The sequence below is a fragment of the Triturus cristatus genome, chromosome 1_1 (genome assembly GCF_964204655.1).
Source record: "Triturus cristatus chromosome 1_1, aTriCri1.1, whole genome shotgun sequence".
Lineage (NCBI taxonomy): Eukaryota > Metazoa > Chordata > Amphibia > Caudata > Salamandridae > Triturus > Triturus cristatus.
The window spans coordinates 880,582,969-880,609,187 of NC_140579.1; the positions used below are offsets into that span (position 1 = coordinate 880,582,969).

General features: G+C 50.8%; 1 protein-coding gene across 7 annotated transcripts in view; it reads left to right on the top strand.

The window, feature by feature from the left end:
• The window catches only part of LOC146871232 (ATP-dependent chromatin remodeler CHD8-like), a 2,388,691-nt gene that overhangs the window by 754,543 nt on the left and 1,607,929 nt on the right, over nt 1-26,219 (top strand). For all 7 annotated transcript variants that reach the window (XM_085650618.1, XM_085650635.1, XM_085650640.1 and 4 more), the window contains exon 17: nt 17,767-17,962. In XM_085650618.1, the coding sequence (XP_085506744.1) occupies nt 17,767-17,962 (196 nt within the window). The remainder of the gene's footprint in view (nt 1-17,766; nt 17,963-26,219) is intronic.

The following is a 26,219-nucleotide window of genomic DNA, read 5'->3' on the forward strand; positions in this document are numbered from 1 at the left end:
CTCCTGAAGAAGCCTGCAGCCTCAGAACAAGGTGCCCCCCCTACCGCGATCAACAGAGGGTAAGATTTTCCGACACCAAAAGGCACCCCTGCACGCGGCGCCCCGCGGCCCCTTGTGCCCAATCCCGGGGTACCTGCCTATTCTCCAACTTACCTCTCGAAGTGGTGGTGGCACCTGAAGAGTCCTCGTCCCCGAGCTTGCAGTCTTTCTTAACCGGAGATTTCCCATTGAAATCAATTGAGCGCCCGAAGGCTCAAAAGCACTCTGCACCCAGCCGCCCGAGTGGCCCTGGCAGTGAAAACTCTACACCTACCTACTTCCCCTCTTGCCCTGAGTAAGTGACCAGGAGTCCAGCTCCCACAGCCGCGTGGCTTGCCAATCAGCAGCAACCAACCAAGGCCCCCCTATCCCTCATAGGATAACATTGGGCCTAACTCTCTCTGCAACCGGCCGCCCTAGAGTCGCTGAGGGTGAACCAATTGTACCTACCTGACCCTGGGGGACCCCTGAGTCTATGCCCAGAACCTCAACTCTGCCAGTCGAGTACCTACCCTTAAACCGATAACTCTATGTTCGAGGCATATGAGCTGCAGATTATACACTGTGCATAGATCGCCATCTGGTGTTGGGCACGGATGTTTGCAGTTTTTTTTTTTCTTGGACAATGTTTGGAAGTCACGAGTTCGGTGACTCCTCCTTCGGGCCGTACTGCGCATGGGCTTCGGCTCCATCCTCAGATTGTTTTTTTTTCCGCCATCGGGCTCGGATGTAATAATTCGTGCTCCGGCTTCGAACCTTTCCAGTTCGACCTTCGACGAAAAATCCTTGTCCATCGAGATTCAGACAAAATCATCTTCTTTACCTCTCTCTTCGGCACTTCCTCGATTCCAGGCATCGGCAGCGGCGTTCGGGCCTATCTCGAATCCGGTCTCGGCCGATGGAAAGGACTCCCTTTAAGAAGTGCCCAAAATGTGGGTCTAAATTTCCCCACACCGATCTACATCAGGTGTGCGACCTCTGCCTCTCTCCCGAACACGAGGCCCGAGACTGCCCCGCCTGCAAGTCCTTTCGATCGAAAAAGACTATTCGGGATCGACGAGCTCGATGCACCATGGCGCACTCATCGACCTCGGCTCCACCTGACATCTTCGGAGAAGACATCGGAGCTTCGGGACAGCAGCACACCGAACAGGAAGACGACCTCGTCAGCGCTTCCGAGGCCGACGACTCCGACGTGGAGGACATCACACCGGCGCAGAGGGTCGTGAGTACTCTACCCCCTCCCACTCCCGCGCCCATACCGAAAGAGACTCTGGTTACACCTTCGCCTCCGGGCCTAGGCAAAACCAAACATACCGCTTCCATCACCCCACCTTCGGGACCGGTGAAGAGGCATCACAAGTCTCCTGCCGGCTCGGGCTGGAGCCAGCCTGCTAGCGGCACCGAAAAACACCCTTCGGCAACGAAGAAAACCACGCCAAGCTCCGTTCCGAAGCCATCGGTGTCGAAACCTGGCCTCTGTGCCGACCAAACATAAATCCCTCGGCACCGATGCTTCCGTGCCGAAGCCTGCCTCGGCACCGAACAAAAAATCGGAGGCCCTGAAAAAGCATGGCACAGATAAACCGAAGAAGCCGTCGGCCCCGAAAACATCGGCACCGACAGATGAATCGGTGCTGGAGGAGCTCTTCACGCCTGATCCTTTACAAAAGACCTTAACAAAGGATCCAAAGACTGGACATTTGACTTTGTCTTCAAAGAAAAGACATTTAGACAAGCCAGCTCCTCCTCCACTGTCAAAACGGAAGGACTCTGCCACATCTCCTTTCAGAGTGCCCTCCCCACCTCCCCCACCTCCGCCTCCACCTTCTCCACCCTTGCCTCATCGCTCTCCAGCCCCGTCTCCAGACCCTGATGACCAAGGGGATCCCTACTATGATCCAACAGATGCCCCACAGGACCCCACTCCTCCGGGCACACCAGACCCATGGGAGGATTATCATAATCCAGACGTCCCAGATGTGCCTCAGGATGATCTTTATCCATCCAGGCCATCTCCACCAGAGGACTCCCTGGGGTTCCACCACTTGTTAAAACGGGCGGCACATTATCGTGGAGTTACACAGTGATCCAGTTGAGGAAGACTTCCTACTTGACACGTTTGACATCGCAGATAAATCTACTGCCATATTACCCATGCTTAAAGGGGTGACCAAACATGCAGCAGAGGTTTTCAAAGACCACGTCAGGGCTAGGGTCTTAAACCCCAGAATAGAGAAGAAATATAAGGCAGCCCCCACAGATCCTGCCTATATTAAAGGACCTGCGCCCTTAGACTCATTAGTGGTGTCCACAGCTAGGAAGCGATCCGATTCTCAGTCATCGGGTGAGGCTCCACCACCCGATAAGGAGTCCAAGCTCTTAGATGCGTCGGGCAAACGCACTGCCTTGCAAGCTGCCAATATGTGGCGCATCGCCAACACGCCAACACGCTGGCGCGGTACGACAGAGCGCACTATGATGAGCTGGTGGCTCTCATGCATCATCTCCCAGAGAAATATAAAAATAAGGCTCATGAACTGATACAAGAGTGAAAGATCATTACTAACACCTCTATTAAATGTGCACTTGACGCAGCACACACAGCCTCCAGGGCTATAAACACCAGTGTTCTGCTTCGCCGCCACGCCTGGCCCAGAATCTCAGGCTTTAAGGCGGAGGTCCAAGCATCTATATTGAACCACCCTTTTGACCAACCACATTTATTTGGCCCAAAAGTAGACGAAGCCCTGGAAAAAATGAAGAAGGATACCGATACGAAGTCTATGGGAGCATTACAATCCCACACTCCTAGACGCTCCTTTCGCCGTTCCTCCTTTCGAGGCACTGGCAAGGGTTACTCTACCGATAACGCCTCTACGTCCTACAAGTCCCCTCCTCAGACTACCTTCACAAAGGGCTATCAAAGAGGTGGATATAGAGGGAACAATAATAAAGGCAGGGGCAAAACCAACACCGCCCGTTCTGCCACACCGCCCACACAATGACTTTCCCCCGCTCCCCCCAAGACCATTCCACTCCAGTCGGGGGCAGACTACAAGACTTTTTTCAAACCTGGGAGACCATAACATCAGACAAATGGGTGACCCAAATTATTCGATCAGGGTACTGTCTCGAACTAACATCTACCCCCCCAAATATTCCACCCAGGCACCGTGCAATGTCACAAGAGCATACCACACTGCTGAAACCGGAGGTAATCTCCCTCCTGCAAAAACAGGCTATAGAGCAGGTCCCCATCAATCAGCAAAATTTAGGGGTCTACTCTCTGTACTTTCTAATACCAAAGAGAGACGAGACCCTACGGCCCATTCTAGACCTCCGGCCTCTAAATGCATACATCCATTCAGACCATTTTCACATGGTAACTCTCCAAGTTCTCCCACTCCTCTGCCAGGACGACTTTCTCACTACACTGGACTTAAAAGACGCATACTTTAATATTCCAATACACCCTTCTCACAGAAAGTACCTCAGATTTGTGGTGGACGGCCAACATTATCAGTTCAAGGTTCTCCCCTTCGGGGTCACAACCGCACCAAGAGTGTTTACCAAATGCCTAGCAGTAGTGGCGGCACACCTCAGAAGACAACAAATTCACGTCTTCCCTTACTTGGACGACTGGCTAATAAAAGCAGCGTCCTACAACCAGTGTGTGCAACATACAAACACTACCATCCAACTACTCCACCAGCTTGGCTTCACGGTGAACCATCAAAAATCCCACCTCATACCATCTCACACAAAGCAATACCTCGGTGCCACCATAGACACCTCAAAAGCTATAGCCTATCCCAATTCAGCCAGAATCGCAAGCATACAAGCCTTGCGCCAAAGATTCATTCTTCAGCACTCTCTCCCAGCAAGAGTGTATATGAAGCTAATAGGGATGATGGCATCTTGCATCTTCATAGTGCCTCATGCAAGACTTCACATGCGTCCACTCCAAGAGTGCCTAGCACGCCAGTGGAACCAGGCCCAGGGACAGCTGACGGATCTGGTGTTGGTGGACGGTCGCACCCATTGCTCTCTGCAGTGGTGGAACACCACAAACGTTTCCAAAGGGCGACCGTTCCTGGACCCGGTTCCTCAGGTGATTCTAACAACGGACGCATCGCTCTCCGGCTGGGGAGCGCACCTATTACACCTCACAGTGCAAGGTGTATGGACGCCACAACAAAGGTTACTCCACATCAACCATCTGGAGTTATTGGCGATCTTTCTAGCCCTGAAATCGTTTCAGAAACAAATCTCAGCCAAAGCAGTCCTCATTCGCACAGACAATGACTGCAATGTATTATATTCAAAAACAGGGGGGGGGACACACTCTCCCCAGCTCTTTCGGTTAGCACAGAGCATATGGAGATGGGCAATCCCACAAAAAATCTTTCTCCTGGCACAACACGTCCCAGGGATACAAAACACCATGGCAGATCTGCTCAGCAGACAAACGCAGCAGATGCACGAATGGGAACTGCATCCACAAGTTCTTCACCCATTCTTTCACAAGTGGGGGCATCCTCAGATAGACCTCTTCGCCACCCACGAAAACAAAAAATTCCCAAGCTTCGCCGCCAGACACCCACACCCATTGTCCAAAGGCAATGCGATATGGATGTACTGGTCAGGCAAATTTGCATACGCCTTTCCACCTCTCCCACTAATTCCATTAGTGGTAAGGAAGCTACAGCAGCACTCCCTCACGCTCATTCTGGTAGCTCCAACATGGGCCAGGCAGCCGTGGTACACCACACTACTACAGCTCTCAGTGGTACCACCCCAAAAACTGCACCTGTCCCTATGCCTCCTAACCCAGAACCATGGAGAAATCAGGCACCCGGACCCAGCTCAGCTCAACCTTGCGATCTGGCTCCTGAAATCTTAGAACTTGGATACCTTAACCTTCCCCCTGATTGCATGAACATTATCAGGGAAGCCATACGTCCTACCACTCGAGCATGCTATTCCGCAAAGTGGAAGAGATTTGTTGTTTACTGCCGTAACAATACTATCAACCCTTTAGATGTATCCATACAGCACATCATATGCTACCTGCTCCATCTACAAAGGTGTAACCTGGCATACTCATCCATCCGTCTACACCTAGCAGCAATTGCTGCTTACCTGCAAAACAGACAGCATTTATCACTTTTCAGAGTGCCTGCTATTAAAGCCTTCATGGAAGGCCTTAAAAGAGTAATTCCGCCCAGGGCACCACCCTCACCTGTGTGGAATCTAAACGTAGTTCTTACAAGGCTGATGGGTCCGCCTTTCGAACCAATGCATAAATGTGAGCTACAGTTCCTTACTTGGAAAACAGCTTTTCTCGTAGCTATCACTTCCCTTAGAAGGGTTAGTGAAATACAAGCGTTCACTATACAAGAACCCTTTCTACAGATACATCACAGCAAGGTGATACTTCGCACCAATCCAAAATTTCTGCCTAAGGTCATTTCCCCCTTCCAGCTCAATCAATCGGTGGAATTACCGTTTTTTTTCTCGCAACCTCAATCTGTTGCGGAAAGCGCTCTACATACACTTGATGTTAAAAGGGCTTTACTTTACTACATACAAAGAACGCAACCTTTCAGAAAGACTAAACAGTTGTTTGCCTCCTTCTCTCCACCGCATAAGGGCAACCCCATCTCTAAATCAGGGATAGCTAGGTGGATTGTAAAGTGCATACAAATTTGCTATCAAAAAGCAAAAAGAACATTATCTGTTCCACCTAAAGCCCACTCTACAAGAAAGATAGGGGCTTCTATGGCTTTTCTAGGGAACATACCCTTAGATGACATCTGCAAAGCAGCCACATGGTCAACACCGCACACCTTCACAAAACATTACTGTGTAGACGTGCACTCCAAACAAGCTAGTGTGGGCCAGGCTGTACTAAAGACACTGTTTCAAACCACTGCAACGGATACCGGTGGTCGCCGCAAGGGTTGGGTACTGCTATATAATCTATGCACAGTGTATAATCTGCAGCTCATATGCCTCGAACGGAATATGCTACTTACCAGTATGCATCTGTTCTTGGCATGTAGAGCTGCAGATCTATACACGCCCACCCGCCTCCCCGGCTACCTGTATCCGTTCCAGTCTATCTTATTTAGATACAACACACATGGGTTTCTTTACTATTATCACTACGCTCCATCTTTTCCCTGCTGGCGAAAAACAATCTGAGGATGGAGCCGAAGCCCATGCGCAGTACGGACCGAAGGAGGAGTCTCCGAACTCGTGACTTCCAAACATTGTCCAAGAAGAAAAACAAACTGCAAACATCCGGGCCCAACACCAGATGGCGATCTATGCACAGTGTATAGATCTGCAGCTCTACATGCCAAGAACAGATGCATACTGGTAAGTAGCATATTCCTTTCCTCATAGGGTAACATTGACTGGCTTTTTCCTGAAATTTCTTCTAAGTGTGGACTTTTAAAATCTTAAAATATTCCCCAAAAATCAGCCGAGTAACGAAAACGAAATTACTCACCTGCTTTTAGGTGAGCTCCCAGTGCTGGATCTTGGTGCCCAGCACTGATTCTGAAAAATACTTACAACTGTACTTACCCGTAACCCAATTTTCTTCCATAGGAAATCATTGACTGTTTTTCTGTGAAATTTCTTCTAAGTGTCGATTTCTGCAATCTTTAAATATTCGTCAAAAATCGTATAATATCTGAAAACGTAATTACTTACCTGTTTTGGATAAAGGTCCCAGTACTGAGTCTAGGCACCCAGTACCGGATTACAAAAGTAACGAGAACATACTGTACCTGTAACCTGAATTTTCTTCCATAGGGAATCATTGACTGTTTTCTTTGAAATATTTTCTAAGTGTCATCTTTTAAAATAGCTAAATATTGTTTAAAAATCATTACAGTAATTAAGTCGACTTTCATCACTTGATTCTGAGTACTGACCCAGGACTGAATCTAGGATCCAGTTCTGGAATTCCAAAAGTAATCTAAAAAGTAATCTGTTGCAAATATCTTGAATTTTCCATTGAGCTCCATGCATTGTTGTGTTTAAAATAGAGTTGCCTATTGCAACCACTTGTAACTGTTTACAAAAGTCGATAGCATATTGCAAAAGTATTTATATGAAACATCTCATTCTGAGAAAGTATATTTTAAATCCAAGTGTTGGTTCTAAAATAAAACAAGCATATATTTTTTATATATAAACCATTGGCCTAGAGTTCAGTTATTGAGTGTGTGAGACCATTTGCTGACTGGGTGTGTACAACAAATGCTTTACACTGTCCTCTGATACTGCCTTACTGCTCGACCAAGCTACCACTTTAGAGAGTAAGGTTATATCTAACTTTAACCTCTGTCAAACCCTGGGGGACTGTGGACTCTGTACACCCTGTACCTATTAAGGAACAGTATATACAGAACCACTTTCTCACAGTAGACACCCAGGAGTTGGGCACAGAGGGCCGTGGGGCGCCGGGTGCAGGGGTGTCTTGAGGCGTCGGGAAATCTTACCCTCTGCTGGTCGCGGTTGGAGGGGTCCCTATTGAGGCTGCAGGCGTCAGGAGTGTCGAGGTGAGTCCTTGGGTGCTGGATTCGTGGTCTTTGTCAACTTTAGCTCGGGCCGGGCTCGGTGGGTGCAGAGTGGGCAGGATCCAAGGTTTCAGGCCGGGGCCTGGGGTTGCAGATGTTTGAGCAGAGCCACTGCTCGTGGGAGTCCCACTCTTTAGTTGAGCAAGGCAGTCAGGTCCTCTGGGGTTTTTGAGGTTGCTGACCACTGGAGACGCCGGGGTTTAGCAGGAGTAGGTTTGAGGGTCGGCAGGCCGGTAGGGCTGGGGCTAAGTCAGTTGGTGTCGTCCTCTTGTTAGCAGCTGCACGGCTAGTCGTCTTGTTCTTCTTGTAGTTTTGGAATGGGGATCTGAGGAAGGAAGGTTCAGGGGGCCCCTAAATACTAAATTTAGGGGCGTTACAGGTAGGTAAAGGGCAGGGACCAATGGGTCCCTTCCCTAGGGTGGATACACCTCCTATTCTGCCACTCTCCAGTGGGAGGGGGGCAGGAGCCTGTCCCTGGTTGGCTGGGTCCCCCCATCCTCAAGATGGCGGGGACTCAAGATCGTGCTTCACCTCGCCTCCCCCACCTTAGGGGTGGAGTTGGCAGAGGTGGGCACACCTCTCTTCTAAACTTGTTTTTCCCGTCGGGTCTCCCGCCCAAAGTGGGGGGTAGAACCAGTGGGGACCAGTTGCTGAAAGCAGCAAATAGTCTGGAGAGGCTCACAAAGGCGGCATGCCTTTGAAGCTTCTCCTTCGTGAACCCTGCCCTTCCTGGGTGAGGAGGCTTGGCACCTCGTCCCAGGATGTGCATTGTTTCAGGCCCCCGAGAGCAGCAAGCCCTCGACCCAGGGGTCCAGAAACATGTCTGGTGGTGGCAGCCTGTGCAGCCACTCGGTCAGGTCACTGGAAGTTGGTCGAGTTTCAGGAGGCATCTGTAAAATGCCCTCTGTCGTGCATTTTTAATCCCATCCTGGCATCAGTGTGGGTTTAATGTGCTGAGAAGTTTGATACTAAACTTCCAAGTGTTCAGTGTAGCCATTATGGTGCTGTGGAGTTCGTGATGACGACCTCCCAGCACCATATACTCTTAATGGCAGCACTGCACTTACACTGCCCAGGAATGGACTTGGGCACTGTAGGGGTACAGGGCTCATGCTCTTGTACCATCACCACTGGCTTAGGGCACCCAGCTACAGAGGTGACTGATGTATGCCAGGGCAGTGGTTTGTGGGCATGGCACACAGGGATGTGTGCCATGTCTACTCTTCACTTTGTTGTGCACCAAGGCACTCAGTCTGCAAAGGCAGTGTGTGTGTGTGTGTGTGTCAGGGTACAGGGCATCTGAGGGTGGAACAATAAGTGCTGCAGCCCTTAGAGGCCTTCTGTGGTACCGTTTACCAGGGGCTGACATGTGGCCAGAGATGCCAATTGGGGTTGGGCTTCAATGCAGTTTTTGGGAAGGAACACAGGCCCTGGGCACAGCAAAAAGTAGGGGCATACCATGCAAGAAAGAGGGCACTTTCTCACAAGTGCTGAATCTAGGTACCCAGCACTGAGTTAGAAAAGTAACGTAAAAAGTAATTTACCTGTAATTGGCTGAAAAAGCCTATTCATTTCAATGTACTGCATTTGCTAAGTGTTGCGTACTACTGCTCCCCTGTAAATCAAACAAAGTACAATCCTTATTGCATTTTTCAACTGTTCTTTATCCAGTAACTTAGTACTGAAAAATATTCAATGTTTACCTGTACCAGGCTTGCTTGGGTCTAAAAATAAACAATAGTATATTTTTATTCAAAAATAATTGGCCTAGAGTTCAGTTCTTGAGTGTGTGAATTTATTTGCTGACCGAGTACATCAAATGCTTAACAATGTCCTCTGATACTGCCTTACTGCTCAACCAAGCTACCACTATTAGAGAGTAAGGTTCTATCTAACTTTAACCTCTGCCTATATCTGGGGACACTTGGAATCTATACACACTATACCTAATTTTTGTGTAGTATATATAGACCCAGTTTCTTACAGATGCTATCTAACTTTACCTCTGCCTACCTTTGGGGACCCACTGGACTCTGTGCACACTATACCTCACTTTGGTATAGTATATACAGATTCAGCTTCCTACAGTGATTTAATGAAAAATGCACACAGAGTGCATCTTAAAGATGCCCCCTGAAAAACGATCTAACACTAGTGTCCAGGCTGAGTGCCTGCTCGCCAGCTGCCACCATCAGACCTGTTTCTGGGCCCCTGGGTCGAGTGCCTGCTGCTCTCTGGGGTCTGAAACAATGCACATCCTGGGACGGGGTGCCAAGCCACCTTCCCAGGATGGGCAGGGTCCAAGAAGGGTAACCTTCAAAGGCTTACCGCCTTTGTGAGCTACCCCAGCCCTTTGCTGCTTGCAGCAACTGCCTCCCACCGGTTCTGACCCCCACTTTGGGTGGTAGAATCGACGGGAAAACCAAGTGAGGAAGAGAGGTGTGCCTATCTTTGCAAACCCCTTCCCTCAGGTGGGGGAGGCGAGGTCAAACACAACTCTTTCCTCGCCATCTTGCAGATGGGGGGGGACCCAGCCAACCAGAGTGAGGCATATGCCCCCTCCCACTGGAGGGTCGAATAAAAGGGGGTGTACACACCCCAAGAAAGTGACCCATTGGTCCCAACCTTTACTGAACTGTAACACCCCTAAATCTAGTATTTAGGAGCTACCCGGAACTTTGCCTCCTCAGACAAGAAGAAGGACCAAAGAAGCTGTGCTGAAACAAAGAAGAAGAGGATGCCCACTGACTTGGCCCCAGCGCTACCTCCCTGTCCCTACCTCGAACCTGCTGTAGCGAAATCCCGGTGTATCCAGCAACCTCAAGAACCCGCCCTGCCTTCCAAGCCAAAAACTTTGTCTCCTGTGAGCACTGGATTTGCTCTCAGAGAAGCAGGCCCCATCCAAAACCACAAGTCTGCACTACTCTGCACCTGACGCTCACGGCCTGAGTTCAACTGGCCCAACACCACGAGGAGGTCTCCCTGGTGATCCTGACCTGAGGTCTGGTGATCTCTGATCTTCCTCTACTCTCCAAACGACGCCTGCAGTCTCTTTCTGGAGGACCCCCACAACCGCGACCATAGCTGGTAAGAAAACCCGATGCTTAAAGACACCCCTCCACCGAATTCCCATCCCTTGGGTGTCTCAACCGACCGTGTCCCAGCATTTCAACTTACCCCTCCGACCAGTGGTCCCCTTCAGAAGATCCAAGTCCCAGAGCCTGCAGTCTTTGATGCAACCGGAGAATCCCCATTGAAATCGACAGGGCACACAACGCCAAAATAGCACCCTGCACCCAGCCTCCTCTGCACTGCTGCGGGTGTACCTTGTGTGCTAACTCGGATTGCCCTGAGCATAACATCAGTAACTTTGCTCCCACGACTTTGCGGCCTTCCTGTGAGCAGCCACCAACCGGAGGTCCCCTACCCCACATTAGATTACATTGGGCCTCAGCACTCTGCACCCGGTCGCCCTAGGAAATGTCCCAGGGTGATATCTAGGCAGATCACTCTGAGTAGAAAAAGTAATCCATAAAGTAATCTGAAAAAGAATCAAAAGTCATTAACCGCAATTTCCACTGGATTCAAAAGTATTTACAAACCTTTAAGAAAGACATTTTAATTCAGCTTGCTTGTATTGTTCAACCTGCCTTGAAAAGTACCATTTACACTTACCTGTACCAGGGTTGCTTGGTTCTAGAAAATAAATAACTAAATTATTTTTTATACAAACAAATTGGTCTGAGTTCAGTCTTTGAGTGTGTGACGTCATTTGCTGCCCGAGTATGTACAAGAAATGCTTAACACTACCCTCTGATAAAGCCTTACTGCTCGCCCACACTACCACAGATAGGGAGTAAGATACTATCTTCTTTTACCTCTGCCTACCTTTGGGGTTTCACTAGACTCTGTGCACACTGTACCTCATTTTTGTATAGTGTGTACAGAACCAGCTTCCTAAAGCATGTGTTTGGTGAGGAGTCTCTGATGGCGGCCCAATACATGCTGCTGCTCTTGGAGACCCTCTCTGGTCACAAGGCCCTTGATAGCACTGGTACCTTTTACAAGGGACTTGCATGTGGACAAGAGGTGTGGCAATTGTTAAAACAAAGGTACAGTTCTGGGAAAGAATACAGGCAGTGGGAACCTGATTGGCAGGACCCAGAGCACACTCAGGCAAAATGTATCAGCTATCAGGCAAAAAGTAGGGTGTAACCATGCAAAAAGGGGCACTTTACTACAATAATCCACTCACATTTTCTTACCGTCTCTTGAAGCGTTACTTGTTCATAATTGTTTTTCCTTTTTGCATTGACAGCCTCAAAGTGGAGATATACTTGCTACTCTTATCTTTGTTTATGACTGTCAGCGAGAATCCTATAATGTAGAAGGAAATGTTACTCAAATGTAATCCTAATTCTGCGTCATAGTTATTCTCACTGAAGTCATGAACAACCAGCTTCCTCCCTGGCTTGCAATGTAATGCAATAGAATACATTGCATACAGAGTTCTCTTTGAGACAACGTATACTCTAGTTTAAAAAGGAGTGAACCCGTGAGGCAAACTAACAGTGCAATGCATGCTTGGCAATGAAGCTGCCGGCTCTGTTAAAACTACTGTGTATATTGAGTACTTCCAATGCTCTTTTGACCTGAAAGGCAGGTTTAATTGTATTTGTCCTGTGCAGCTACAGCCAAGTTGGAGGTAGCCGCTTCAATGTTGAACAGCCTGGTGACACCTCTATAGGTTTGTGATAGGACAACTTTAACTGCATTTTTTTCTGTATAAATATTTATAGTACTACAATTACTATTATGAATCTAAACCACATTGCAGCATTTACAGTGAAAATGGGTCCTAGGTAGGACACATTTCCATTTTTTTTTTTTTTTTTTTTTTTGAAACCGTTTATTGCAATCTCAAATATATACAAGTATGGGCCTACAACCTTCCGGCCGGCCGCTAAAGTGACAAAAGCACATGACATACATACAATAAGGCACTTGGCTTTGCATAGACGATAAAGCAGGAGGTATCAACAACGTGGGCCACATAACTCTGAACCCACAATACGGTTTCGTTTTCTACAACACAACAACATAAAACCACACCCGCAAGGCAACCCACGATCAAAAATGACGACATGTGCTCCTCAAGTGGGGAACCCCAACCATCTAAAGAAATCCAGAGGGGGGGAGGGAAACTGATCCAGGACTGGGAGAACAATGTGCCCAGGGCTGAGGGAGGGGGTCAACTATGGGGATGGAGCTGGTGACGCGGGAGGCAACAACGGCGGCTCGCAAATACCCCCGCGGTAAGCGTTCCAGGGGCCCCATATCTTCACCCATGCCCCAGGCTTACCCCGCGCCACATATACCACCTTTTCTCGGAACATGCACCAATCCATATGTTCTTTCCAAGCCGACACCGCCGGGGGCCTCTGAGATCCCCACAGCTGAGCAATGTCACGTTTAGCTATCATATATCCCAGAGTCACCCATCGCGTCTGCGGAACCGAGTAATCAGTCGGTTCCCACACATTCAGCAGGCATCTCCTCGCTTCAGGCAACAGCGCGACATGTGTAACCGCTCGCAGGACCTCATGCACACCACGCCAGAATCGCTCCACCCTCGGACATTCCCACAGAATGTGTAAAAAATTCGCCAAAGCACCACACCCACGCTTACACAATCCATCCTCGGCATAGCCCATACGCTGAAGCCTTGGCCCCGTCATATACACCCGGTGGAGTATCTTAAGCTGGACGAAGCGAAGGCGAGCCGGGATGGCCACCTCCTTCGGAGAGGCCACCGCGGAAATCCAGTCCTCGTCGTCCAACTCCAGCCCATCGGCAACCCAAGCCTCGCGGAGGCCAGTCAGTAAGCCCGAGCGGTCATTTATCAATTTCTTATAAATGAGGGAGATCGTGCTGTCCGGAACGTGGCCATCTAGCACTCTATCCTCCAGGGGGGAGGACTCCGGGATGGAGGCCACATCTGGGAAGACGGAACCCAGTGCGTGACGGACCTGCAGGTAGCGAAAGTATTCACTGCCCTGCAGCTGAAACTCCGCCTGCAGCGTCTCGAATGTCTTGAATCCTCCCCTCGTCCAGAGATCTCCCACTGTACTGATGCCTATCATGTCCCACCTCTCGAAGCCCTTCGAGGTCCACAAAGAGCCAAGCCTCTCCGACGCATACAACGGTGACGCCCGGGTCAAACGGTCCTTCCATCCCATAGCTGCATTAGCCGCGTGCCATACTCGCACCATGACACGCGTGGGCCCCGTCAAGCGGGAATCGGGCACGCTAGTGTAGAGCGCTCGATTGTAGTCGCCACCGGGCAGGAGCATTTTGTCCATTTCAAATGCCGGGTTTAGGGCGGGCCCATAGAAGCCGTGATTAATTGCAGCTAACTGGGAGGCCCAGTAATACCGCTTAATATCCGGGAGGGCAATCCCTCCGTCGTACCACGGGAGCGTCAATTTTGCCAGGGCTATACGCGGCCTCCCGTCCCAAAACAGACGGCGCTGTAAGCTTTCCACCTCACGGAAGTAGCGCGCCGGGACCAAGTCCATAGTGTTCTGGAGAGCGTACAAAAAGCGCGGCAATGACATCATCTTGAACAATGCCGCCCGGCCGAGCGGCGAAAGCGGCAAGCGCCGCCAGCGCGCGACGTCCTCCTTCAAGCGCTGGAGGGGGGGAAGCAAGTTTCGCTCGTAGCGGGCCACCGGGTCCAGCGTGATATAGACCCCCAGGTATCGAAATCCCTGCGAGGCAATCTGGATCGGACAGCCCCGAGGGAGGACAGGAGCCTCCCCGGAAAGCACATAGACACAGGATTTAGCCCAGTTGATGACAAGGCCAGAATTACGGCCAAAGGAGCGCAGAACATCGACCAGGACAATCAGTGATTTGCGCGGGGAGGCTAGGTACAAAAGGATATCGTCAGCGTAGAGGGACACGCGGTCCTCATACTCGGGGGTCCAACGGAGACCTCGGATAGAAGGGTGCCACCGTAGCCACTCCGCCAGGGGTTCCAGGGCCAATGCAAAAAGGAGCGGCGACAGGGGACAACCCTGTCGCGTGCCCCGTCCCAGCACGAATGGGGCCGAGACTCGACCATTCACCACCACCTGTGCCAATGGGTCCGAGTACAACAATTTGACCCAACTGATGAATCCCGGGCCAAATCCGAATTTCGCCAACATCGCCCAGATGTAGGGCCACTCGAGCGTGTCGAACGCCATGGTGGCGTCCAGGGACGCCAAGATGGCCGGCTCCCGCACGAACGGAACACGCGCGAGCACCCCGTGCAAGCGCCGCAGATTAAGGGCCGTATTGCGATGGGGAATGAAGCCGGACTGGTCTTGGTGGACCAAATCGCCCACCACGCCGACCAGCCGGTTAGCGAGCACCTTGGCGAGGATTTTAGGCTCCGCGTTTAAAAGCGAGATAGGCCGGTAGGATGTAACCCGGTCCCGCGGTCTGCCCTCCTTGTGGATAACCACGATGGTAGCCAGACGCTGGTCCGGCGGGAGGGAGCCCCGCGAGTGAGCCGCAAGGAACATAGCGCGGAGGTGGGGTGCCAGTACGTCCGGTCGCAATTTATACAGCTCGATAGGAATGCCGTTCGGGCCCATGGCCTTGCCAGAAGCGACCGAGCGGATGGCGAGGGCAATTTCGTCCGAGGTGGGGGCGGCATCCATCAATTCCCTGTCCTCCATTGAGAGGGAGGGCAGCGCGATGTCACGCAGCAGGGCATGGGAATCCTCCTCCGGGCAGGGAGAAACCAGGGAATATACCTCGCGGAAATAATCCGCGAAGCAGGAGACAATGCCTTCCGGCTCAGTGACACGTACACCGTCCATTCTTTCAATCAGCGGGACCACACGACTAGCTCTCTCCTTCTTATCCAACCACGCAATCAACTTACCAGCCTTATCACCCACATCATACAATCGCCCCTGTTGCTCTCTGCTGAGGCCCCTGGCCGCCTCCGTGACGAGGGACCTATAGGCCGCCTGCTTAAGGTGTAGAACGTGCAGCGCAGCGTCAGTCACCCCACTCCCCAGACCACCCTCCAGTTCAGTGATTTCGGCCTCCACTCGGGTCACCTCCTCCTGTGCGCGCCTCCGGGCATGGGAAATAAGGGAGAGGGCCTCCCCTCTAAGCACAGTCTTGAAAGCCTCCCACAGGGAAATGGACAGACCCCACATTCTCCTCAAAGTACCGTTGCAAGGATTTAATCAAATCAGCACGAATAGTGGGGTCGCGCAGGTACCAGGCATTGATTGGGGCTACCCTGCCCTCCCCCCTCGGGAAGACATCAAAGTGCAACAGGAGTGGGGAATGATCTGAAATACCCCGCGCCAGGTGGCGCACCTCCCCCACTCTCCCGGCACAGGCCGCAGGGACAAGGACATAATCAAGCCGCGAAAGGCTACCATGGGCCCCCGAATGGAAGGTGTACTGCAGCTGAGCGGGATGCTTTAGACGCCAGCAGTTCACCAATCCCAGCGTGTCCAAAAGGCCAGACAGCCACGCTTGTGCCCGGGGGAGGTCCCTAGGGGGATAACGATCCAGAGTCCCAGAAGCCACCGCATTGAAGTCCCCCCCCCCAACCACCAGAAGCCCCCCCCCCGGAAGGTCAAGCAGGAGGCGTCCCAGGTCCGCAAAGGTGGTGGACTGTAACCCCGGTGGGACGTACACTGAGACAAAGACGACTACCTTGCCCTCCATTCTCCCCACCAAGACAGTGTAGCGTCCCCTCTCATCATGGCGCACCTCGTCTATTTCTAGCGGGAGCGAGGTCTTGACCATAATGCCCACCCCTCGCGAGCCCGATGTGAAGCCCGAGTGGGCCACCAAACGATAACCACGTCTATTCATGGCACAATAGGAGTTACCAATGAGGTGTGTCTCCTGCAAAAAGACCACATCAGGCGAAATCCGTTTCAGATAGTGCAGGACCACACCCCGCTTAATCCTATCACCCAGTCCGTTAACGTTCCAGGACAGCAAAGTCAGGTCCCTACCCCCCATCACAGACAGAAGCCATCATTTGTCCCCCTGAGAGCATCTCAAAAAACCAAATACAATAAAGGGTTTGCCTTGCGGTAGAAACAAACCACACCCCACCCCAACCCACCCATCCCAACAGAACTCCCCCCACCCTGCACCCCTGCATGAGCCCAAACAGCCCCCCCAAAGTGCAGTGTGCCTGTCGCCCCATGGAAAGAAAACTAACTAGTCCCCCAGAGGAGGAGGGAGATCCCCCAAGAGACCCCACACGACCTCCGCAGGAGGGGAACTTACCCTAACAGTCAATGGTGACAATAACACAGTCCAGAGCAAGGCCTACCATTAGTCCCTCAGTCCGGATCCGGCGGGCCCTCCCCACCAACCGCTTCCCCCCCCCACCTCCCCGGCCCCGATCTCCGGGCAGAGTGTCCAGCCAGTCCCCGGCCGCCTCGGGACGATCAAAAAAGTGCGTGCGGCCATCCACCTCCACCCTCAGTTTAGCCGGAAAAAGCATCGCATATTTGATATTCAGGTCCCTTAGGCGACGTTTGACACCGAGAAAACTCAGTCTCTGCTTTTGGACCGCCGGAGTAAAGTCAGGATAGAAATTGATGTCCATATTGTCAAGTCTGACCGGCCCTTGTAGCCTGGAGGTCTGCAGGATAGCGTCCCCACATTTCCATTTTAAATGCTACAATGTGTTTTAGATTTAAAATGGTTATTATATTACAATAGATTCTTATGCAGAGTAAATTGAGTTAAAGGTGTCCTATTACCGATTTATGCAGGTTTCACCAGACTGTTCGACAATGAGGTAGCTATCTCCAGCGTCCGAAAATATGTATAAGTGTTCCAGCATCCCCGCATGCAAGCAGAACTATTCTATGATCATGACTTCAAAGAGAATACCTACTATGCAGAACTATGATTACACGTAAGTAACATTTCCATATCTCTGTGAGAAAGTGCATAAGAATTCAGTACTTGACTATAATGAGTTATCCTCTGGAACAGAGGATAACTCCAGGCAATCTCTTCTCGCAATCTAGCCCTGCTTGTGACTGTCTTAGTTCCTTAAGTCTCTTTTTGTTCTGTTTCTCCATAGATACTTGTATGAACGCATCGATGGGCGTGTACGTGGAAACCTGCGTCAAGCAGCTATCGACCGTTTTAGTAAACCTGATTCCGACCGTTTTGTTTTCCTGCTATGTACTCGTGCAGGGGGATTGGGAATCAACCTGACTGCAGCGGACACCTGCATCATATTTGATTCGGATTGGAACCCTCAGAACGACCTCCAGGTGATGCTTCTAGAATTTTGTCTCTTGACTGGCCTATGATAATGCCCCTATGATGACTTTGACTGTTACTTTCAAATTTATATGGTGCTTCTCTCTCTGAATCGGCGCTCGCTAGACCAAACCCAAGTTGACAGTCCCTTTCCCTTGTCTTATGCCACTTTGGAAGAGCTGTTGCAAGGATCATGTCTATACCAGTATTTTCCAAAATACAAGCGAGATGGAAACTTTTTGTAAACTTTTTCACATGGCTCTTCTGCTTGTATATTAGTTTAGGTCAAGCACAATCATACTAAATAGCCTTATGCGTACCTTTTTCTTTATATACATACTGTAGAAACTTCCTTTTTTAGGTCTCGCCTGACCCAGCGTATGCGCTGATCTGGCGAGATTCTTTGTGAGGGCTCAAAAAATAATACCATGGCCAGCCTAGAGCTACAGTGCATGTGCGCGGGAGCGCGATTGGAAGCAGAGGCTGGCAAACCTCGTCCTGCTCATTAAGCGCCCGCCATCACTTTCACCTTCGCCCGCGATCACTTTCGCGGCGCCCCTTTGATGTTCTCGTTCAAAAAACATCAAAGAACATGTTGTGTTAATGCTTTGCTGCGCCCGTTTGACTTACAATGTGCTTTCTCTTTCCACAAACTCGATGTTTGTGTTCCTTTATTTTGAGATGCTTTTAGTATTACTGTTTTGTGAGTTAAACAACATTAAGGAAATGTTACTGTGAACCTGGACAACGTTCACAGTGTTTATTTCTGATCGCAGCGGCTGCTTCATGTCCGTTGCACCATTCAGGGAGTCCTTACGTTGGCGCTTTCATGAGGACATGATTAGGAAGCTGGAAACTTTTGGCACATTCTCTTTAATAGCACAGCATGTTGGCGACTGGTTAATCGATTAGACCTATGTAGCGCTTTAGATCTCAAAGTGCTATGGTGGGTGCAGCAGTTTTGCAGCGTGAATCTTTCTGGATTCACTATGCTGTGCATTATTCCGCGATCTGGTGGTTGGGTCCGGATTCGTAGTCTTTCTTTTGTTTTTGTAGCCCAGGTGGGCGTCGACGTCCCACCATTTGGTGCACCTCTCGTGACGTCGTCGTGCTTCCTGCGGAAGTCCCACCTTTGGGGCGCCATCTTCAGATTCTTTTTTCTGCCGTTGGGTCTGGATCGTCATCGAGAAGCTCCAGAGTTTTAGACAAAGGAAGAAGGAAAATACGCGAGTTTCATCGAAGGAGAACCTTTGGAAGACTACAGAGAGAAAGGTATTACAGCCGGGACGACGAAGAAGGAGGGGATCCTCGAAATTCTTCGACGCACAGAGGAAAATGCGCACTCAGAGGCTCTGAGCGCAATGGACAAGTGTGAGAAAGTGCCATCTTTCTTGCATGGTATGCCCCCACTTTTTGCTAAATTGCTGAATGTACTTTGATTGAGTGTACCCTGGGTTCCTGCCAATCAGGTGCCCAGGGCCTATGTTCCTTCCCTAAACCACACAAACTCCAAATTGGCAAACCCTAGCCACATGTCAGCCCCTGGTAAATGGTACCCTAGGTACCCAGGGCCTTGTGGCCAGGGAAGGCCTCTAAGGGCTGCAGCACTCATTGTGCCACCCTCCGAGGCCCTGTACCCTTACACACACACACTGCCTTGCAGGCTGAGTGTCTGGGTGCAGGACAAAACAAAGAGTCGACATGGCACACATCTGTGTGCCATGCCCATCACCTACACTGCCAAGGCATATGTCAGTCACCCCTCTGGCTGGGTGCCTTACGCCTATGGTGTGGGCACAGGAGCAGGAGCCCTGTGCCCCTACAGTACCCGGGTCCATTCCTGGGCACTGTAAGTGCAGTGCTGCCATTTAAGAGTACATGGTGCTGAGAGCTCGTCAAACACGAGCTCCACAGCACCATAATGGCAACATTGAAGACTGGGAAGTTTGGTATCAAACTTCTCAGCATATTAAACCCACACTGATGCCAGTGTGGGATTTAATGTACTAAGCACCCCAGAGGGCATCTTAGAGATGCCCCCTCACAGCTAACCTACAATCCACGTCTGCTCTGAGGCTGCCCAGGCTGCCACACAGCAGACACGTTGCTGGACCCCTGGGTGGGAGAGCCCCTGCTCTCCCGGGCCTGCAACAATGCACATCCTGGGTGAGGTGAGAAATCTCCTCCCCCAGGATGAGCAAAGGGAAGCTTCAAAGGCATACCGCCATTTGGAGTTTCCCCAGGCCACTGCAACCCCCCACTCTGGCGGGAAGCTTGGCCGGAAACCCCATACAAGGACAGGGGATGTGCCAGCCTGCCCACCCCACCCCTCAGGTGGGGGAGGCGAGGTGAAACACATCTCCGGGCTCTCGCCATCTTGAAGATGGGAGGCCCTACCCTATCAGGATTAGGCTACTGCCCCCCTCCCACAGGAGAGAGGCAGGATAGGGGGTGTACCACCCCAGGACAGGTACCAATTGGTCCCTGGCCTTCACCTACCTGTAACGCCCCTAAATTTAGTATTTAGGGGCACCCTGAACCTTCCTCCCTTAGATTCCAGATAGAAAACTACAAGAAGAGCAAGAAGACCAAGGACCTGCCCTGCAGCTGCTAAAAAGAGAAGAAGACACCAACTGCTTTGGCCCCAGCCCTACCGGCCTGTCGACTCTCGAACCTGCACCAGGGCGGCATCGCCCGTGGCCAGCAACCTCACCAATCCCGGAGGACCTGGCTGCCTTTTGGCTCTAAGCCCCTGGGACTCCCATGAGTAGAGGCTCTACTCGAGAAACCTATCCCTAACTCCTGGCAGCAGCCCGGAACCGCGGACCCAACACACTCTGCACCAGCCAAGCCTGGCCAGTGCCGGAGTGGACAAAGACCCTGAGGACGACCCCACGGCGACTGTGACCCCGAGTCCGGCACCCAAGGACCCCCCTCGACATCCCGGAGGAAGCCTGCAGCCTCAGAACCAAGTGCCACCCCAACCGCGATCAACCAGAGGGTAAGATTCCCAACGTCAAAAGGCCCCCCTGCACCCGGCGCCCTGCGGCCCCCTGTGCCCAATCCCAGGGTACCCACCTAACCTACAACTACCCAACTTACCTCTCGAAGTTGTGGTGGCACCTGAAACATCCTCGTCCCCGAGCCTGCAGCCTTTTTCCAAACCGGAACATTCCCATTGATTTCCATTGAGCGCCCGAAGGCTCAAAAGCACCCTGCACCCAGCCGCCCGAGTGGCCCTGGCAGTGCCCTCTCTACACTAACCTACTTCCCCACTTGCCCTGAGTAAGTGACCAGGAGCCCAGCTCCCACAGCTGCGTGGCTTGCCAGACAGCAGCCACCAACCAAGGCCCCCCTATCCCTCGTAGGATAACATTGGGCCTAACTCTCTCTGCACCCGGCCGTCCTGAAACCGCTGAGGGTGAACCAACTGTACCTACCTGACCCTGGGGGACCCCTGAGTCCATGCCCGGAATTTCATCTCTGCCAGTCGAGTACTTAACCTTAAACCGCTAACTTCATTTTCCTCATAGGGTAACATTGACTGGCTTTTTCTTCAAAAATCTTCTAAGTGTGAACTTTTCAAAACTGCAAAAATTCACCAAAAATCAGCCAAGTGACAAAAACGAATTTACTCACCTGCTCCTAGGTGAGCTCCCAGTGCTGGATCTTGGTGCCCAGCCCTGACCCTGAAAAGTGTTCACAACTATACTTACCTCTAACTCATTTTTCTCCCATAGGAAATCATTGTCTGCTTTTCTGTGAAATTTCTTCTAAGTGTCTATTTTTGCAAATTTGAAATATTCTTTTAAAATCGTACCATTTCTGCAAACGAAATTACTTACCTGCTTTTGATAAGGACCCCAGTCCTGGGTCTAGGCACCCAGTCCTGGATTACTAACGTAACGATAAAGTACTCTACCTGCAATTTGAATTTCTTGCCATAGAGATCCATTGAATGTTTTCTTTGAAATATTTTCTAAGTGCTAACTTTTGAAATAGCTAAATATTATTTAAAAATCATTACAGTTATTAAGTCGACTTTCATCACTTGATTCTGAATACTGACCCAAGGCTGGTTCTAGGAGCCAGACCTGGAATTCCAAAAGTAATCTGAAAAGTAATTTATTACAAATAACCTGAATTTACCATTGAGCTCAATGCATTGTTATGTTTAGGAAATAGGATTGTTTATTGCAACCAACTGTGACTGTTTACACAAATTTATTGCTTAAGACAAAAGTATTTATATTCAACCTCGCATTCTGAGAAAGTATATTTTTACCCCCTGTGTGGTTCTAAAAATAAAACAAGCATATATTTTATATATATAACCCATTGGCCTAGAGTTCAGTTATTGAGTGTGTGAAACCATTTGCTGACTGAGTGTGTACAATAAATGCTTTACACTGTCCTCTGGTACTGCCTTACTGCTCGACCAAGCTACCACTTTTGAGAGTAAGGTCATACCTAACTTTGACCTCTATCAGCCTCTGGGGGACTGTGGACCCTGTACACCCTGTACCTATTAGGGAACAGTATATACAGAGCCACTTTCTCACAACAAGACACCATTTAAGTTCTGCCCTAACTGCCACCACAAGTTCGCGCAGAAGGACCAACATCCGGTGTGCAACCTTTGCCTGCCGTTCGTCCACGAGAGCAAGGACTGCAATGCCTGTTCTGCCTTCGCGCCGAAGACTCTCCGGGTGAGAGAACGTCAGAGGAGAGCCAACTTCAGCATGGAAGGCAAGGGTAAGGCCCCGGCGCTGTACGATCTGGGCCTATCCACCGACGATGAAGACAACGTCGCCGAGGGACCTGATGTCTTCACGGTCGCAGAGACAGATAAGAAAACGCCTGACGAGGTAAGAGACACGTCGAGTACAAAACCACCGAAAGGGCCCAGAAAATCAGATGGTGACTCTCGAAAAAATGAGTCAAAGTCCTCGAAGGAAACAGCGGCGCCGAAGATTTCGACTTCTGCCAGTGGTTCAAAGGACAAAAGGCCGAGCGGATCCTTCGAGAAGGACTCCTAGGTGCCGAAGACCGCCGAGAGGCAGAGTTCGTCGAAACAGACCCACGAGGTGGGACGTTCGGCGACGAAAGACAAGACCGCGTCGACGCAAGCTCCGTCGAAGAGACCTGCGGTCGACGCCGAGCACATCTCAAGCATGGAGAAGAAAAAGAGAAGGCTCGAGGCGGAGATGGAGAGCATCCTTCAGAGGAAGAAGGAGTTCGACGAACGAATGAAACAATTCAAAATCCCAACGGTCCCGTCGACGGATGTCGTGGAGATCGAGGAAGAATGGGATTTCGACGCCGAAGAGCAGTCGAGAGGTCCTGAAGAGGAGGAAGAAGGCCCCTAATATGAGGGAGAAGGTGATTATGAGGATCAGCAGTCGTTCTACGGCTCGGCGCCGTCGACGAGTCAGGAGCTGGAATGGCAGGACATCGACACCGAAAACCCCTGTAGAGCCCGTGGACTCGTATCCTTCGAGGCCTTCGCTGCCTGACGACATCGGGGCGTACAACATGGTCGTCAAGAGTGCTGCAGCAGCCTTTGGTGTGAAATTGGACGAGGAGAAGCAGAAAGCAGACTTCCTACTCGAAACTCTGCTCCCCATCCAGACGAGGAGCCAGTTCCTCCCCCTGCCCCAAAGCGTGATGAACCAAGGGAAGGAGGCGTTCAAGGAACTGGGAACATGCCGGTCAATCACACCCAGAACGGAAAAGAAGTACAAGCACTCCTCGCAGGATCCTCCTTACATCAAGGGATCGGTCACGGCAGATTCCATCATTGCTTCCACGGCCAGGAAAAGGGCCAATGTGCCGGCGACCTCGGGGCCACCTCCTGATAAGGAGAGCAGAAGGATGGACCTCACTGAAAGGAAGGTAGAAAGAAACGCAGCAATGCACTGGCGCATGGCGAACTCAAACGCGCTACTGAACAGACACCAGTACCAGCACTGGGATGAGATGGGGGAACTAGTCAAGCATCTCCCAGAAGAGTACCGTCAAAGAGCTTCCCATCTAGTGGAGGAAGGGAAGAATATCACCAACTCATGCATCAAGACTGCATTGGACGGGGCGGAAACTTCGAGCAGACTGATGGCCATAGGGATCACTGAAAGGAGACAGGCTTGGCTCAGAATTTCTGGATTCAAGCAGGAAGTCCAGAATAACATACTGAACACCCCTTTCAACGGTGAAACGCTGTTCGGGGAAACTGTGGACGAGAAGCTCACCTAGCTGAAAAAGGAAAATAAGACAGCAAGATCCATGGGAGCCCTGCAATTCAGAGGAATACGAAGAGGCACCCCAAATCGGAGACCCTACGGAAGGGGAGGAAGCCAGCAGGGTACGTCGCACCAGACATTCCAGCACGGGCAGCAGGGTGACAGCCACAGCCAGCAGGGACAGCAGAAGCAGAACTGGCAGTACCAGCCTCGAGGCCAGTCCTTTCGAGGGAGAGGAAACGGACGTGGCCAAAGGAGGAGAGGGGGAGACCAACCCTCATCTAAGTGACTACACACACAAAAGGACGCTCACCCACAGCATACCCCGAAGGGTGAAGCGCCATGTAAGAAGACCAAGGGGGTTACGCAAAACAAGCGCCTACGAGCATGCAACACTTGTAGGCGGAAGACTGGTCCTCTACCTTTGACAATGGCAACAAATAACATCAGACAAATGGGTTCTCAACGTCCTACAGCACGGATACTGCATAGAGTTGGAGAAAAGGCCTCCAAACAAGAAACCAAAGAGAAGACAGTGCTCGTGTCAGGAGCTCACTCATCTCAGGGAGGAGACACTTCAACTACTGAAAAAGAAGGCCATAGAACCAGTGCCACGCAGAGAAAGGAACAAGGGAGTGTACTCAAACTACTTCCTTGTACCAAAGGTGGACGAATCACTAAGACCCATCCTGGACCTAAGGTTCCTAAACAAATTCATAAAGACGCAAAAATTCAAAATGACATCACTGCAAGAAGTGCTACCCCACATATGAGGCGGAGACTTCATGGCCACCGTGGACCTCAAGGACGCCTACCTGCACATCCCAATGAACAGGCGACACAAAAACCTGCTAAGGTTCAACATCAACCAGGATCATTATCAGTTTACAACCCTGATCATTATCAGTTTACAACCCTGGCATTCGGCCTAAAGTCAGCCCCAAGGGTCTTCACAAAATGCCTTGCAGCAGTAGCAGCGTACCTACGAAGGGAAGGGATTCATGTGTATCCTTACCTAGACGACTGGCTGGTCAAAGCAAGCACTCGCGACAAGTGCGAGGAGCATGCAGAACGGGTAACAAGAACACTAACAAACCTGGGGTTCTTGATACACTGGGGGAAGTTATCGATAGAACCAGAACAGGTGAAGATCTTCCTGGGAGCGAAGATCAACACCATAGACGGCACGGTGATGCCCAGCGACAGAAGAACAATAGCCCTGCTGAACGAGACGCGCCTCTACCAGAAGGGGCGAGTTTTGACAGTGAGAACAGTGAGCAAGATCATGGGGATGATGGCGTCATGCATCCACCTAGTCCCCAATGTACGGCTTCACATGAGACCATTTCAAGAATGGCTGCAACAGCAATGGTCACAAGCAAGCGGGAGTTGGGAGGATCTAGTGGTTGTTACGCACGCCGTGCAGGAGGAGATAACATGGTGGAACAGGGAGAACTTAACTACAGGAAAGACCTTGAAACCACCAAACCCAGCTGTGATCATTACCACGGACGCATCACAAATAGGATGGGGAGCACACATGAACAAACTCAGGGTGAGGGGTCTGTGGACTCCGGCAGATGCGGTCAGACACATCAATTACCCGGAATTGAAGACTGTCCTGCTAGCCCTGAAGGCCTTCCAGAAACAGCTATACAACCAGAAAGTGTTGATACAGACGGACAATACGACTACCATGTTCTATATCAACAAGCAGGGAGGGACACAATCGTTCCCCCTTTCCTCTCTGGCACAGGATATTTGGAAATGGCCCATCCCACTCAAGATAGACCTGCTGGCCATACACCTACCGGGGAAGGACAATGTGGAGGCAGACTGGCTCAGCCGACAGACATCGGCATCCCACGAGTGGGAGCTCAATGGACAGGAAACGCAGAGGCTGTTCCAGAGGTGGGGAACACCGACAATAGACCTGTTTGCAACACGCCTGAATGCAAAATGCCAAAACTTCGCATCCAGACAACCAGAACAGCAATCGCAAGGGAATACCCTATGGATAAGTTGGTCA